Here is a 14,690-nt window from a genome sequence, read left to right as displayed (position 1 = left end):
GATCAATTGCTGTCCCTTGGCTGTTCAGACTGGGAGGACCACCAACATTTTCCTTTAGGTGATGGAAAAAATACTGGGGGAGGTCCTATATATTTCTGTGTTTTAAAATATACTTTCTAGAAAAAAATCTTGAATGATGTAAATTTCTAGTTCCTTAAACTTGCTGCGAAAATTAGGGGGGTTTTGGTTTTGTAGAAGAGATGATAATTTATTGTTGGACTGAACTTCTACTGATTTATGGAGTAGAGTAAACCAGGTTCCTTAGGACAAAGGGTTAGAAGAGCAACATAATTATCAAAATCTCTGAACAATTAACATGGGAAAAAGCATAAGAGTTATCAGCCTGACATGGCCTGTACAAATGCCAACATGATAAATCCTAGGAAGATTAGAGATTTTTCTGTGCAGGTCTTATGGGGAGAGATGCAAAAAGCCTACGCATTGAGATTATCTGCTTTATGAACTTTCATGGGGGTACAACTAAGCCTTTAAGGAGGTCCTAAAGACAATTCTCACATAGGCAAGGCTTTGAGAGGGAAAAGAGGTATCGTATGATTACTAAATGCAAACAAAAGCTGTGTCCAAATTATTGGTCACTGAATTTGGAGTGCCTGACATGACTGATCTCTTCATTATGCATTATTACAACCTGATTTCTTCTTGCCTTAAGTTCTCATGCTGCTACTGATGAAATTCTGCTAATAACCTACATGATACACAATTTGAGTAAGGAATATCTAACTGCTTATGTTCACAGGCGACAGAAGAGACCTCTATGGGGACTCTATCTTTGCTATACATACAGAAACATCTTTCAGATTTATTAACCATGGAATTCTTCTGTTGAGTGATTTCTATTTCAAAGACTTTCCAGCTTCAGTTTTCTTAGTATGATGAACTGATTTACTCACTTGAAGCTTAAAATAAAAAGCACATTCAAATAATCAACGATTACTCGATGAGCATAAAGTCAAGAGGAATTTCATTCCAATTTGATAACCTTCCCAGTCAACAACGTATATTTTGAAATATGGCGTGCTCTTCCAGGAGAAAGCAGACTGAAAAATGGAGGAGGAGATTTATAAGGAACTGGAGAAAGAAAAAACTAACACTAAGCTGTTGGTTTCTCCCCACTATAAAATACCTTAAGTCTGAAGTAATTTCCTTTCAATTCTTCCTCTGCAAGGAAATCTAGATCATTAGAATAATACTCTCTCTGAGAGCTAACTGTTTTGAAGCCCTACTTAACAGTGCCAGTCAAGAAAGTTCTTTGAATTTCCAAGTCAGCAAGTGTCACTGCATGTATTTTTTATTTTGGTGTGTCTGGAAGGCTGAAATCTTGAGTTAGTTAAACAGGCAACTATTAAATCATAAATCCAATCAGCTGACAAAGTCTCATACATGCACTTCTCAGGATGAAAGACCTTCTTGTAGTTAGCCACACTATTCAAGGTTTTCTACTAAACCCTGGTAGCAATCTCCTCAACAGGAACTATCCATAAGTAGTTAGGTTCTTTCCACAACCCACACCAGAAGTTGCAGATCTGCAGGGCAGTGTTTTGAGTGGTGCTCTGTGGTACATCCCCCAGTTCTGGTTCCACGGCAAACACTCCAGCTACTCCAAGAAGGTGGTGTACTCCACACACAGCATACCCTGAAGTCCTGAATCCCCAGCCTCCCCAACTAGATTCCCTTAGTTCACCACCAATGAAATTTAGGGGTACAGGAAAATTTTAAGGAAACCTGAAACACTGAAAATGCTGCACATTGTGTTTCCTACCTAGGGGGGTATGGTGTAGGAGTGTTGTCACTTACCACCTGAATGGTTAAGACCTACAAATGGAACCATTTGGAATCATCCCTGCCAAAAGCAAGTAATAAATGGTTTTCAGAAAATCCTGTGCCCAACCACTCAAGAAAATAAAAACACCCCTTTTAAGTATCATGACTATTTTACTCAGAAATTCTCTTAGGGAAATTTTTGTTGCTACAAGGACTTGTGAAAACTCCAATTTACAACAGAGCTATGTTTGAGGAAAGGCTAGAGAGAAACAACTACTATTGCTTCTGTAAATAGAAGGGAATGGGATTCTGAGGAAGAGACTGACATGTTACGCATCAGAAGAGGAGATTCAGACATGCTGCTCTGAGCAAAATCAGAAACCAGCTTAAGAAGGCTTGCAGCCCTGATGAAGACAAAAGGAAGGCTGACATTGGACTTTCAGTCATGTATGAACAACCTTCACATTTATGTCAAAAATTGAAATAATAGAACAAGTCTTTCAGCTCCTAATATTAGATTTCAGCAAGCGTTTGGGCAGAAACTGCTAACACAGAAAAGCAAAGTCAATGCATTCTGGTCTGCTATCAGTTTTCTGTAAACAAAAGAAGCCAAGAACCTGAACCCGCTTCAGCTGATCTCTGCAGAAGAGCAAGATGATGCAATCATAACACCTTTTCATCAGTACAGTCACACTAGCAAAATAATTAAAACCATTTAATGAGAACCCAAAACATATGCCTGGTGCTTTTGTTCACATATTGCCTAGCAAGTCTGAATAACAGAGGATTCAGTCACCTTAGAATATCAAATAAGCTGGAAGAGAAACAAAATAACCACAGTAATATGAAGTGATCTCTCTCTATTTAAAGATCACGGTTATAAAAAACCCAATGCAAACAAAACCACAACCCCCAAAACCACCATTTCACCATTTGTCAGAACCAGAGCACCAGTCTCCAAACAGACCAGAAGTGGCACTTAAATCTGATTTTTTACAACAGCATCTGGGTAGTTTCTAGTAATCAAAAAGAAAAAAGTTTACACTGAGGTTTAAAATAAATGTAAACTGCCAAACTCCCTTTTCCATCCTTCTTAACAGCTCCCGTATGTTTATGTATATGCCTTTAAACTCCAAGTAAGTGGAAATCCTCCAAAATACTGTCATTCACACTGCCATTTTGGACCTGTTTTATCCATAGCTGATAAGGTAACTTTGTACAACCTGTAAATAGTAACATCACAACCTGAACCATCCAGTTAACCACAACTGTATCCAAGCTGCCTTAGTTTAGGTCTTTCCCTGCTTTCACATAGCAGCCAGCAGTGTGACAATTTTAACTTAACACAAAACAATGCAATGAAAAAATTAAATATGAAACTAAAAATTAAACCTAACAAATCCTACTCTGAAATGTCACAGTTTTAAAGATAAACTGTGAAAAAAATTTTTAGGAAGAAAGCAAGAAAAACACAAGACTTCATCTTTTCCTGACTTCCCAATTTTAATACAGGCACAACGTTATTCTTCATCTAGTCAGTGAACTTCCATTTGCAATTAAGATGTTTTGCATACAAACGATGTGTCCTGCAACAGAACATTTCATACTTAGGTCTAATGTAGATCCAGCCCAAGAAGATGCACACAACTTGGAGTTGAAAGGCAAAACAATAGGTGAAGCAGGGAAGAGGACCGCAAGGTATGACTAAGAGCAGAAACAAAGGTGAAAAAAGGAAGCAGGAGGAGGAAAAAAGCCAGCAGGGGAAAAGAGGACTACAAGCCAAGCGGCAGCTGAGCACGCACCACCCCAAACACAGTAGGACAGCGCAAGCATGCAAGCGTACTACTCCGCTATTCTCATTCAGTGTTGTGCGTTTTTCCTGAAACAGCCAGCCAACGTGAAGGCGCTTCACATTTACAATGTTGATCTGTTTTGAAAAGTGTTTTCTTTAAAGAAAATCTTGTCAAATTGCAGGCCCTCTGCCCCAGCTTCTTCAGTTTGCGAAGTCATGTCCACACCTACCACGTTTACCAATACATAACTATCCCTGTGCTCTGTTTGCATGCCAAATGCCCCAGGCAAGCATCTAACTTGGTAAGTGTGAAGGAGAATTATTTTAATGCCAAGCACATAACTTGTGAAAGCAGCAACTGAAAGACCCTAGAAGACGGGCAAAACCAAAAGAGTAAATCCTCATCCCTTTCAAATATCTGAGTGAAACCTCGTAAGTCCTGAAACGGAGGCTAAGTCATAACCTTCTCTAAACACCACTTAATTAGTTAAGCGTAAACTGCTTTATACTGCATATGGAAGATAAAAAAAATGAAAAGTATGTATAAAATGAATGCCACTATTCAGATTTGTGCATTTTTCTCACTTAAATTATTAGAAATTGGTATTTCTAAGTGTTCTACTAGCTGCAAAACTTTTACTGAAAAGCGATCTATAGTACTGATTTGTCTGAGTAACATTTTCAGATTTTTTTTTTTACCATGAAAACTACTAGAAACAGACTTTGTTTTAATTTCTGACATTAAAGTGTCTATTCATATGATAGTAATTACACTTTAATTCAGGGTTTTCTACAAAGGATTGGTAGAAGTGACCTATACTCAGAATTTCATGCACTTTTCACTGTATATACTATGACAACATAACATCTGCTTTCTTCCAATCCCAACCACAAAAGTCTTTTTAACAATTAAAGAAAGTACTGAGAAATAGATGTACTGACAAAAAAAGATATGCTTATGAGAAGTGCTAGGAAAAAGCAGCAGTATTACAGTTTTCCTTGAGGATATACAGTGACTTTCTAGAACCAATGCCATATGTATACTACCAAAATTTAAAAACCAAGTATAATAGAAAAAGAATCCTTAGAGGTAATAAAAATCCTGGAACTTGTTAAAAATGCTTAAATACAGTGAACAGGGTCACCTGAATCTGAAGTCACAAGTAAGATCTGCAATAAAAGCAATATAAATGCTTTATAATTAAGAACTTTCTTCCTCCTTTTGAAAGACTGTTATTATATCCCGTATGTCATTGACTGCAATACCTAATAAATAACCTACACACTAGTCAATAGTAAATAAATAAAGGGAAATCAGAAAGGAATCAGCCTCGCAAAATGAAGGGCTGCCTCTGGTGTTGAAGTGATTTTTGAAGCAGTTTCCTCATGTGCCTCTGGAAAAGTAGGGACGTTGAGACAGGCTACTATCTTATGTGCTATGCTCTGTTTTTTCACATGCTGAGACCATTTCACACTGTTGTAAAATACACTGTAGTGGAAGAAAGAATATCACCTTAGCTTTGTGATCCAGCAACTTTTTCAGATCAGCACTGCTGCAAATTAGGTTGGTTCATTTGTAATTTTGAAAAGAAAGATAAAGAAAAAAAAGGGCGAGGAGGGGGATGGGGAAGAAAAAAGCTATTCCAATTCCATGAGGAAAACAAATACAAAGAAGGAGACTAAATTTAAAGGCCAAAGCACATATGGAAGACATGATGTTAAGAAAAGAAGGTATCTTCCACTGTAACTACAATTGTGAAATTTAACACAGAAAGAACTAGTTAGAACATCACAGCATATGTATGTCAATGGCAAACTACTGAAGAAAACGGTGCCCTGGGTTCAGCTGGGATAGAGTTAATTTTCTTTCTAGTAGCTGGTATAGTGCTGCGTTTTGGATTTAGGAGGAGAATAATGTTGATAACACACTGATGTTTTAGTTGTTGCTAAGCAGTCAAGGACTTTTCAGCTTCTCATACTGGCCTGCCAACAAGGCAGCTGGAAGTGCACAAGAAACTAGGAGGGGGCACAGCCAGGACAGCTGACCCAAACTGGCCAAAAGGCTATTCCATACCATATGATGTCATGCTCAGTATATAAACTGAGGGGAGTTGGCCAGGGCACGGCTGTTGCTCGGGGACAGGCTGGGCATCAGTCGGTTGGTGGTGAACAATTGTTTTTCATTTGCGTCACTTGTCTTTCTTGGGTTTTATTTATCTCTTTTTGTTATTTTCCTTTTCATTACAATTTTAAAAATTATTTTATTTCAATTATTAAACTGTTCTTATGTCAACCCGCAAGTGTTCTCACTTTTACTCTTCCAATTCTTTCCCCCATCCCACTGGGGGGTGGGGTGAAGTGAGCAAGCAGCTGTGTGGTGCTTAGTTGCCAGCTGGGGCTAAACTCCAACACTGGCAGAGAAATCTCCAAAACACAAATTGAACAGAAAATGTTACCTGTTACATCATTTTATATAACCACACACATACACAGGCCAACATGCACATGTATCGTACCACATGAAAAATCAAAAGGTAAATGTTGCTATTTTGAAGAAAGTTCTGAATATGCACTTCTCTATTCATATAGCATATATATGATGTTACAAAAAGATTTTGGTATTATATAACGCCACGGTTCAGTTCATCACATAGTGATAACAAAACTATTCATTGTAATGCCACCTGCTTTTCATGAAGGAACATTTCAACATGCAAAAGTGAAAAATGAATGGAAAAAATGCAACAACAAAAAAAATTACAGTGCAAAATAAAAATTAATTCCAGGGCAGTAAAGATCAAAATTCTGAAGTTTACGTGTGGCACACTGACACAGTGCAATTTTATTATTAACAGTTTCTACAGTAACAAAACAGAAGAAATTCTGGGGGTTGTAAAACAGACAATCCATGAAGCATCACACCACCGCAATCATACATGATGCACCAAGGCGTTATATAATAGCAAAATCAATATCGAATTATGGGAAGTGATGTTAAAAATATGTTCTGGGAACGGGGGGTGTGTGGGGAGGGTGGTGATACTGTGTTTGTATGCATAATTATAAGGCCCATATTACTTTTTTAGTCATCCATATACAGAACTACAGATTTCAAGCACAGTCTAAGCAGCTGGGGAAATTATTTTTTTTAATACATTTTTGAGCATATTTCAGTCACTAACTGCTTCAAATGTCAGACTTATCACTCCTTAACAGTTATTTTTTCCAATGCAGTAATTCCCACAAAATTGAAGTAATTATTCCAGCCTTGCAAAGCTGTCATGAAAATTTATTTGACCAGGTACCAAATGTATTTGTCATCTCTTACCAAGATAAAACCGAAAATGATAATGAAATAAATTCAGCAGTTTACCGAGATCACAGTTTGCACAAACAAAATTTCACAGGGCTGCAATACATGTTTTGATAGTGTGCGGCTGCATACTTGTATAATACTCAAACACTATTAACAAACATTTTACGTATTGCATTTACAAAATTGCTGTGTTCCCTTTGCCCTTAATCGGTACTGTGTAACACTTCCTACAGAACAAGAGCAATGCAAGCATGGAAAAAATGAGTAACTGGTCTTAGTAAACCCCTATGTATTATATACCCTCTCACTTCTTTGGTGCAAAGAGTAGACATTGGCTCTGCTACCCCTATTAATAAGAATCATAAATCAAGAAGGCCATCTGAGAGGCTGGTTGCCAGAAATGCTGTTTTTAGGCACTAGCAATCATAATTCCAACTAAAAACCATAAAGGAACACTTGACACAATGCTTGAAGTATTTCTCTGCTGCTGTGATTTTGTTTTTCCTTAACCAAACAGTTAAAAGGGTATATAATAAACACATACATGCATGCATGCACATACACACATCTCTTTACTGGTTCTTACTCTTTTAAGGTGAAACATCTACCTTGTTTCCCCAAAGCCCACCGACAGTTTCCCAACAGTATTATCTGGGATAGCCATCTATATGATGGAAGATCATCTTATTAATCAGTACATATATTTTGTTTATAGTACTTTTCAGATTAGTTTAATGCAGCTTTTAAAAATCTGTTATCCATGTCTGATGTAGTAACATCATCAGTTAGATTGTTTTAATATTCTTCTCAATTTTTTGGCCCAAAATGACAAATTGGAGTCTACAAAACACAAGATATTTACTTACTGAAAGCTGCTCTCAGTAACTGGGGGTGGCTTAGGTAACACAGATATGGTCTCAGGGAAAGACAAATAATTTTTAAAAATGAATTAAAAAAATAATCTAAAAAATCCCCAACAGGACGTAACGTAGCTGAATTGGGTGGCTGTTGTAAGGAACAAAATTCAAGTGAATCAATTCTTGTATGACTTTTAAACTGTCCTCCTGCTAACATTTTTATAATTTAGATTTCTAACTAGTCTCAGGTAAAGGTTCCACCTCACAGATGAGAGCTAGTTGCATTTTAAACAGCACAAACATAACCCCAGGGTCAGAGACAAAAATCAAGTATCCCATTTGACATATATAGTTACGCATGTTTATTTTCAGTGACAAAACCATGAAATGCAAGGAAACATATTCATCAATAATGCTTCAACAATATAGAATTAATAGCTGCTTATGAATTGTAAGCTGACATATCCACTTTGTTCACATTGTTTCCCAACAGACATTCACAAAGTTTGTTACACATTGCAAAGTAAAGGGATAGGAGTTATAAATGTACTTTATTAACATTTTACCAGATGAATTTCCAATAGTCAGCAGAATAGCTTAAATTAACCTGTAGTTCAACCAAACAAATCAAGGCATGTCAGAAACAATGGGAAATGGATAGGACACTGGTGGATTTTTTTTTTTTTTTTTTAAAAAAACTAGTATTAGCTGAAAAGGTGAAATGCACACATGAAATTTAGACTGAAAAAAGATTTACTCCGTAAGACGATAAGGTGCACCTGGAGTGGGGAACAGGGAAGAAAAGACTATTCCCCTGACCTGGGGTTTTAGTAAATATCATGTAATCATTCATGAACAGATTGACTTTATGCCAGCCATTTTGAACACATCCAACCCCTTTCAAATTTGTTCAGTTATTTTATGTCACAACGTAAAAAAAGCTGCTTTCATAGATTCCCTCAGTATACCATAGCTATATTTATATATTATATATAATATATATAAATCCTGTATCTATAACTGGGATTCATAATAAAATACTTAAAAACCATTCTAAAGATTTGTTATATAATTAAAAATGCCTTTGCCTCTGTAACAACAATATTTACCCTAATACATTAAAAGTGCTTGTCATGTCTTCAGAAATGCAATTCTAGGACCTGAGGCACTGGAACAGCCATTGGTAAAATATCTAGGACTGAATAACAACCCTTAAATTTCTGTGTACACAGGAGAAAGGTGAAGTTGAGAGACTAACACAAACACAGTAAGATGCCTCCTCCCACATCCCTGTGGCCATTCCTTTTGGAGTAAGAGGCAGAGGAATGCTGAAAAAGGAGAAGCAGTCGTACAGCAAAATCATATGTCCAAGCTGCTTACTGAAAACTTTGACTATACTGACCTAACAGTATGCAACTACTGAGAAACTGTATAGTTCAGGATAACCAAAGAGAGATGTACCAGACTAAAAACACAACAAAGCCAAGAACACATTCAATTTCAAAGCATCCTTCCAATGCCTTCAGGTATTTGACACTGTGCACAACGGAGCTCTTCAGGGGGCACAGAGAAGGTGCATATAGTGAAGAACATTTACCTTCTAGATCTCCTGCACTGTAGATCACAGTAGCTTACAGTGGGGATTAATTACTTAAATAGGCAGTAAAAAAATAAAAAAATTAACATACTGTAAGATACTGTGCCAACTTTATAAAAAGTAATTAGGGCACTCCTTGAAGTAACAGCAGAGATTTCCACACAGGAAAAAGCACAGAAAACACAAGTTCTAGATGCACAGCACCAGTACCAAAGCTTCATTATGAAAATGAGATGCAAAACTAAATATATGCATGTATTACATAAGGTTCCAGTCATTCCACACTGTTTTCAGAGTCATCTCCATCAAGGGGAATGGAATCTAATCAATGATATGGCAGCCATTATTTAAAAAATTAGTTGACTTGGTTAAGGCTAAGTACTGTTTTTATGCAACTGAAATGAAATATTTTAGGAAAAGATCTAATTAGAAAATTAAAGAGTGATTATAAATTTCTTTCAAAGTATATTATTTATATTCAGATTTTAAAAGTGAATTTTAAATGATGATTAACAATTTTGTATCAAGTTTAGAGCCAAAGTGTAAATTTGAGTTTAGACAAACTGCACTTAACCTGTTGGTTCACTAACGTGCTTCACCTATAATGGAAATATAATGGAAAGGAAAAAAAACCACCAAACCACAAACAACACTCAGTTATCCTGCTGTTTGAGCTTCTCTGCTGATACTGCCACTGAGGAGTCCAATTCATGTCCATTTTGATAGAATTAATGATGTTCACACAGCATAACCTGTACTACAATGAACAGGATTGACTAGAAATTTTATCTCACAGTTAAAAAAAGAACCCCTGCTCCCCGTATTACTGTACACGTAGCCAAAGTTGACTTTACAAAAGCAGCAAAACACTCATTCTGTTTGCCTACTTCAGCTTTTCTAGAAAGGAAATACATGTGGGAAAGATTCATTTAACACTTGGGTGGGAGGGGGAACAGAAGAAAGCTTTTTCAGTTCTGGAAGGTTAAAAATACGTTCTATTGATTAGAATTAATGCAAATATTAGCAGAAAGCTTAGTGAACACCAACTTCAGCTCTTGTGAAGCAATAATACTTCCAGCCCAAACCAAGAATGCTTTTTCTCATTTTCAAAAAAAAATTTCTCCCATACAAAAATAAAAAGCTAGTAATACTGCAGTCAGTAGCTTTGAAGTATCAGGTTCAAACTGAAGGTAGTAAGAGGACATTGTATAGTTGTGCCAATAGAATTAGAATTCAACAAATGAGAAGCCAAAAATATCCAATTATGAGCCAACAGAATGGCAGGCAAGTTAGAAGCCAAATGATAATTAAAAAGAATCAGAGACATGCCCAGATTGGCCAAGAGAGTCCCTTTTTCAATTTAAATCACCAACTAGATTTGTGTTAAGGAATGAAACAATCAGCAATATGCTGTTACAGTAAGTTACCTAGATGCAGTTAGGATCAGAGCAGGGCATGTGGTCAGTATGACCACAGTATGCAGCAAGAGGGAACAAAAAAGCATCATCTCCTGGCAACATACTTTTCTTGTTTCTGCAGGATAAATGTTCAACGCCACTATGCTGGAACAAGCAACTACCTGAGACGAAGATAGGAATATTTTTTTTTTTTTTGGAAAAAATAATACGTACCCATCTTGGTGAAAGTTGAGAGTAAATATTTTCAAACAAGAAATTAAATTTGCTACTCTGGCTGAATTATGACTTCTATGAATCCTTAAAATTTGGAAATCTATGTTACTCTAAAATATCCTAGAATAAGTTACTGCACAGTTCTCCTATATTTTGAGAACTGTTTGCCCTTCGTTTTTTCAATTTTTCTTCTTTCTAGCCATTACAAAGGATTACTTCCTTTACCATTTCCATCTGATTTACTCTAGGCTTGACAAAATGATAATCCTGGATCCATGGATTTCCTTCCTCTAGTCATTGATATCATAAGCTAATGCTGCAACTAAGGAAGTGCAGGATTGTGCAGAAGTAATTTTTATATTAACAATTATATCTGATCAACTAGCTCAATCATTATTACAACAGCAAATAAAAGTGACTGTAAACACAATACGTAAGATGAATATAGCACTTTCAAAACCTTTTAATCTTTAACATGATCCATCAGAAAAATGGAACACTCTGTGCTGGTCTTACACTTTGGAAAATTGATGCAGTAAGTATGAATAATCTACCCAAGGCCACACAAAGGTAAGCATTATCAGCCAAGATAAAAACTCCAAAGTTCAGGCATCAAGCCCTCTGTTCAGACTATAACAAAGTGATAAATATCATTCAATATCTGAAAGCCTTTCCCAGCAAGGAAGTTCTCCACAGAATTAAGAGTTTATCATGATCAATTTGATATTTCAGCTGGGATTTTTCTCTATTTTGTCCGCTGCTGAGCAACATAAACGCTTCCAGTGAAGTCCTTAGTGTGATAAACCGTGTGTGCGTGGGCGCATGTGTGTACACACATATACACATGCATTTCAAAAGGACGAAGCCATTCTCATTTCATTCAGTTAATACAATGGAAAACAGTTTTAAATGCTACACTGTTTCTTCTTCCAAAGTGGACCTACCATAATTTGTGATCTGATGACCAGTTTTCCATTTTTATCTACAGGAAGATCTCTTGATTTGTCAGAATCTCTGATGAAAACCATGGCATAGAACAGCAGAGACAAACCATGAGTTAGACTGTGATGCATTAAAAATGAACTCTGACTAGCCCTCCTAATTTGTAGTTTTTCTTCATTAAAGAGCTTTTTAAACTACAATTTCATTTCTCTGACAAATTCACATCCACTATCCTGAGAATTTCTAACCTGTAAAAATCTCCTATGGAAAATGTAATTATAGGATCAGTTTACTTTAGCGAACTAATCTAAAGAAGTTAAAACAAAAAATATTTGGATAGAGTTTCGTGGGGAAAAACAGGATGTGCTTCTTGTGAATTATGCTATACTGACAAAGACTATACTGACTATACTGCAAAGACAATCTGAAATGTAATGGAAGGGGTAGGTGAGAGGAAATACAAAAAAAACCTCTCACAAGATAAGCACATACAGAGACAACACTTCAACTCTAATTACTTGCCATTTAAGCAACAAACCTGTTCGACTCTTTTGAGAACATTTTCCCCATTTCATGCACAACTGAAGAGATCCCAATTTTAATATCATTTGTATCAAACAGTGCCTTCGGAGAACAGAATGACTGAAATCTTAGCCAGAAATATTAAATAGGAAAAGAAAAGACCTGCAATACAAATCTGTAGCTCACAGAGAAAATCAATTCAGAAGAATTTTTAAAAAAAAAAAAGAAAAAAAGAAAAAAAAGGCACAATCCTCCGGTAGGACCAATAACAATTTGAACAGAGAGGGTGACAGTGGTCAAGCAATTCCAGGTGTTTTCATGCATATGTATATATTTGTAGTGTATCTGTGTATTTAATTCAGCTTCTACTTTCTCCATGCTCTTCAGTAATCAAGTAGTTGATTTGTAAGATGCTACATTAGTGCCACCAGGCACAAAATGGTATAATAAATACACTCTTCACAAAATATAAAAGCCATGCACTTAGTGAAGAAAGCATAGCTCTTCAGCTAAGTGGAAATCAGTATCTCCCTTTCATTTTTTTTTAAAATAGCTCTGCTCAGCCACTTAAGAGTCCCAGCTGCCACAGGAAGTCATACAAACTCCAAGCCCTGCTCTGTTTGAATTTCTGTTCCATAGCTCACTTCAGGAGTACGAACAGGATACTTCTTGCTGAACTAGACCGTAAGAAATTTCCTTAGTAGACCAAGTGAAAACACAAATCTGGTATTTTTCCATTTTAGCAATTATTTGAAATCAGTTCCATTACAGAAGCATCAAGTCATTGGTTCTTGTTTTATCACACGCTTTATAAAGACAGGTTCGTTACAACAGCCTTGAAGGGGACTGGCAGCTAGGTTCCCACTGGCCATGTTCCTGGGGAGGAACACCTTGGAAGAACTGTGGTTCAACAGGACAGGGCTTTTGGAATTCAGAGCTGGGTGTCCCTCAGGGACTAAAGTCACAGAATTAGTGCCAGGTGGCACCACAGATTTCTTAGGGAATAAAATTTTGCTTTGTTCTAGAACAACATGGTTTATAGAAGAGGTGGAGGCACCAGATAGTGATTCTTTTATCACTTCATTTGGGGTCTTGCTATATAGGTAACTGGGGGTGTTATTCTCCGTTATATCTGACCAAGCCCTGTAGCGAACTTCCGCAGCTCCCCAGTAGTGTCTAATAGCAGACTCGGAGCGATGGCCTGTCACTGCCATTATTTCTCTAGGCCCCAGTCCTGCTTCACACAGTAGCTGGATGGTGGTAGTTCGGAGAGAATGATTGGTATACCGTTGAGAGAGCCTGGCTGCCACGCTTATCCTGGGCATCATGGTACCTAAGTAGTTCACACCCATCGGTTCTCTTTTGTACCAGACAGGCTGTTCTTGCATTTGCTCTGACGTTAGCTTTAAAGGATGCAGGTAAAAGGCAGGGGGCTCCGGCGGCAACTTAGACAAATAAAGCTCCAAGGAAAAAACAGGACAGTTTGGGTCCCCTGGCATATCGTACATTTTACCCATTTTATGAGGATCTTCTCCATTTTTTCCTTTGCCAGGATACCTAAACATAGCATATCGACGCCCGTTCTTGTCCTTCTCAACCACAAAAGCATCTGGAGCCAGATCTCTTAAAATTTCCCTCCCTCGTTTGGCAAAATGCAACTGCAAATCAAACCACACCTTGTTGACAAGTGCCAGTGGACTGTGCAATCCCAGCACACCAGACTGCTTAATCTTACGTAAGTCCTCAACAGCTATAGGAGGATGGTGGTGAGTCTCATCCTTTCCCTGCATGCGCAGCATCTTCAGCACGCTCACAAATACCATGTTTGCACCAGCAAACTCTTTGTCCTTCATTAAGCAAATCTGACGATTATAAGGTGGCATTTTGAGATGCCGGTTTAAGCCAGCACGCATTGACTTGTAGCTTGCCACACTGTAGGTATTTCCATCATGATTCCTTATTGTGTAATAAAACTCTCTTAAGATATCATTGAGTTCACTTACTGGAACCAATTCAAAGCTAGGATCCTTGCCATTTTTGGCCAGCCATTGTTTTAATAGGTTAGCTGCCCAGCCAGTCTGCTTGTGGGTGTTTTTGATGCTCTTAGCATCCTCTTCCTCTTCCTCCAAGCCAAAGAGGACATCCTCGGGGAAGTTAAAATTCGTCTGTGCTGCTTCTACCGCTTCTTTATTTTCTGATGAAGTCTCTTCCTGTTTCAACTGCTTTTCGAAACAATTGATCAAAGTTGTAC

The 14,690-nt window shown here is 37.2% G+C and overlaps 1 protein-coding gene across 7 annotated transcripts in view; it reads right to left on the bottom strand.

Annotated features, from left to right (window-relative positions):
* Positions 1-14,690, bottom strand: part of ATF7IP (activating transcription factor 7 interacting protein) — a 112,391-nt gene that overhangs the window by 15,408 nt on the left and 82,293 nt on the right. For 2 of the 7 annotated variants that reach the window (XM_075499127.1, XM_075499108.1), the window contains one exon: positions 12,716-14,658. The exons of 2 other annotated variants lie outside the window; for them this stretch is intronic. In XM_075499127.1, the coding sequence (XP_075355242.1) occupies positions 13,216-14,658 (1,443 nt within the window). In that variant the 3' untranslated portion in view covers positions 12,716-13,215. Of the gene's footprint in view, positions 1-12,698; positions 14,659-14,690 lie in introns of those variants that run through there. 3 more of the 7 variants (XM_075499110.1, XM_075499128.1, XM_075499118.1) reach the window with 3 other exon arrangements.

The sequence above is a fragment of the Mycteria americana genome, chromosome 1 (assembly GCF_035582795.1).
Source record: "Mycteria americana isolate JAX WOST 10 ecotype Jacksonville Zoo and Gardens chromosome 1, USCA_MyAme_1.0, whole genome shotgun sequence".
In the NCBI taxonomy this organism is placed as follows: Eukaryota; Metazoa; Chordata; class Aves; order Ciconiiformes; family Ciconiidae; genus Mycteria; species Mycteria americana.
The sequence above is the reverse complement of the archived record's forward strand: the minus strand, read 5'-3'. Positions and strand labels throughout refer to the sequence as shown.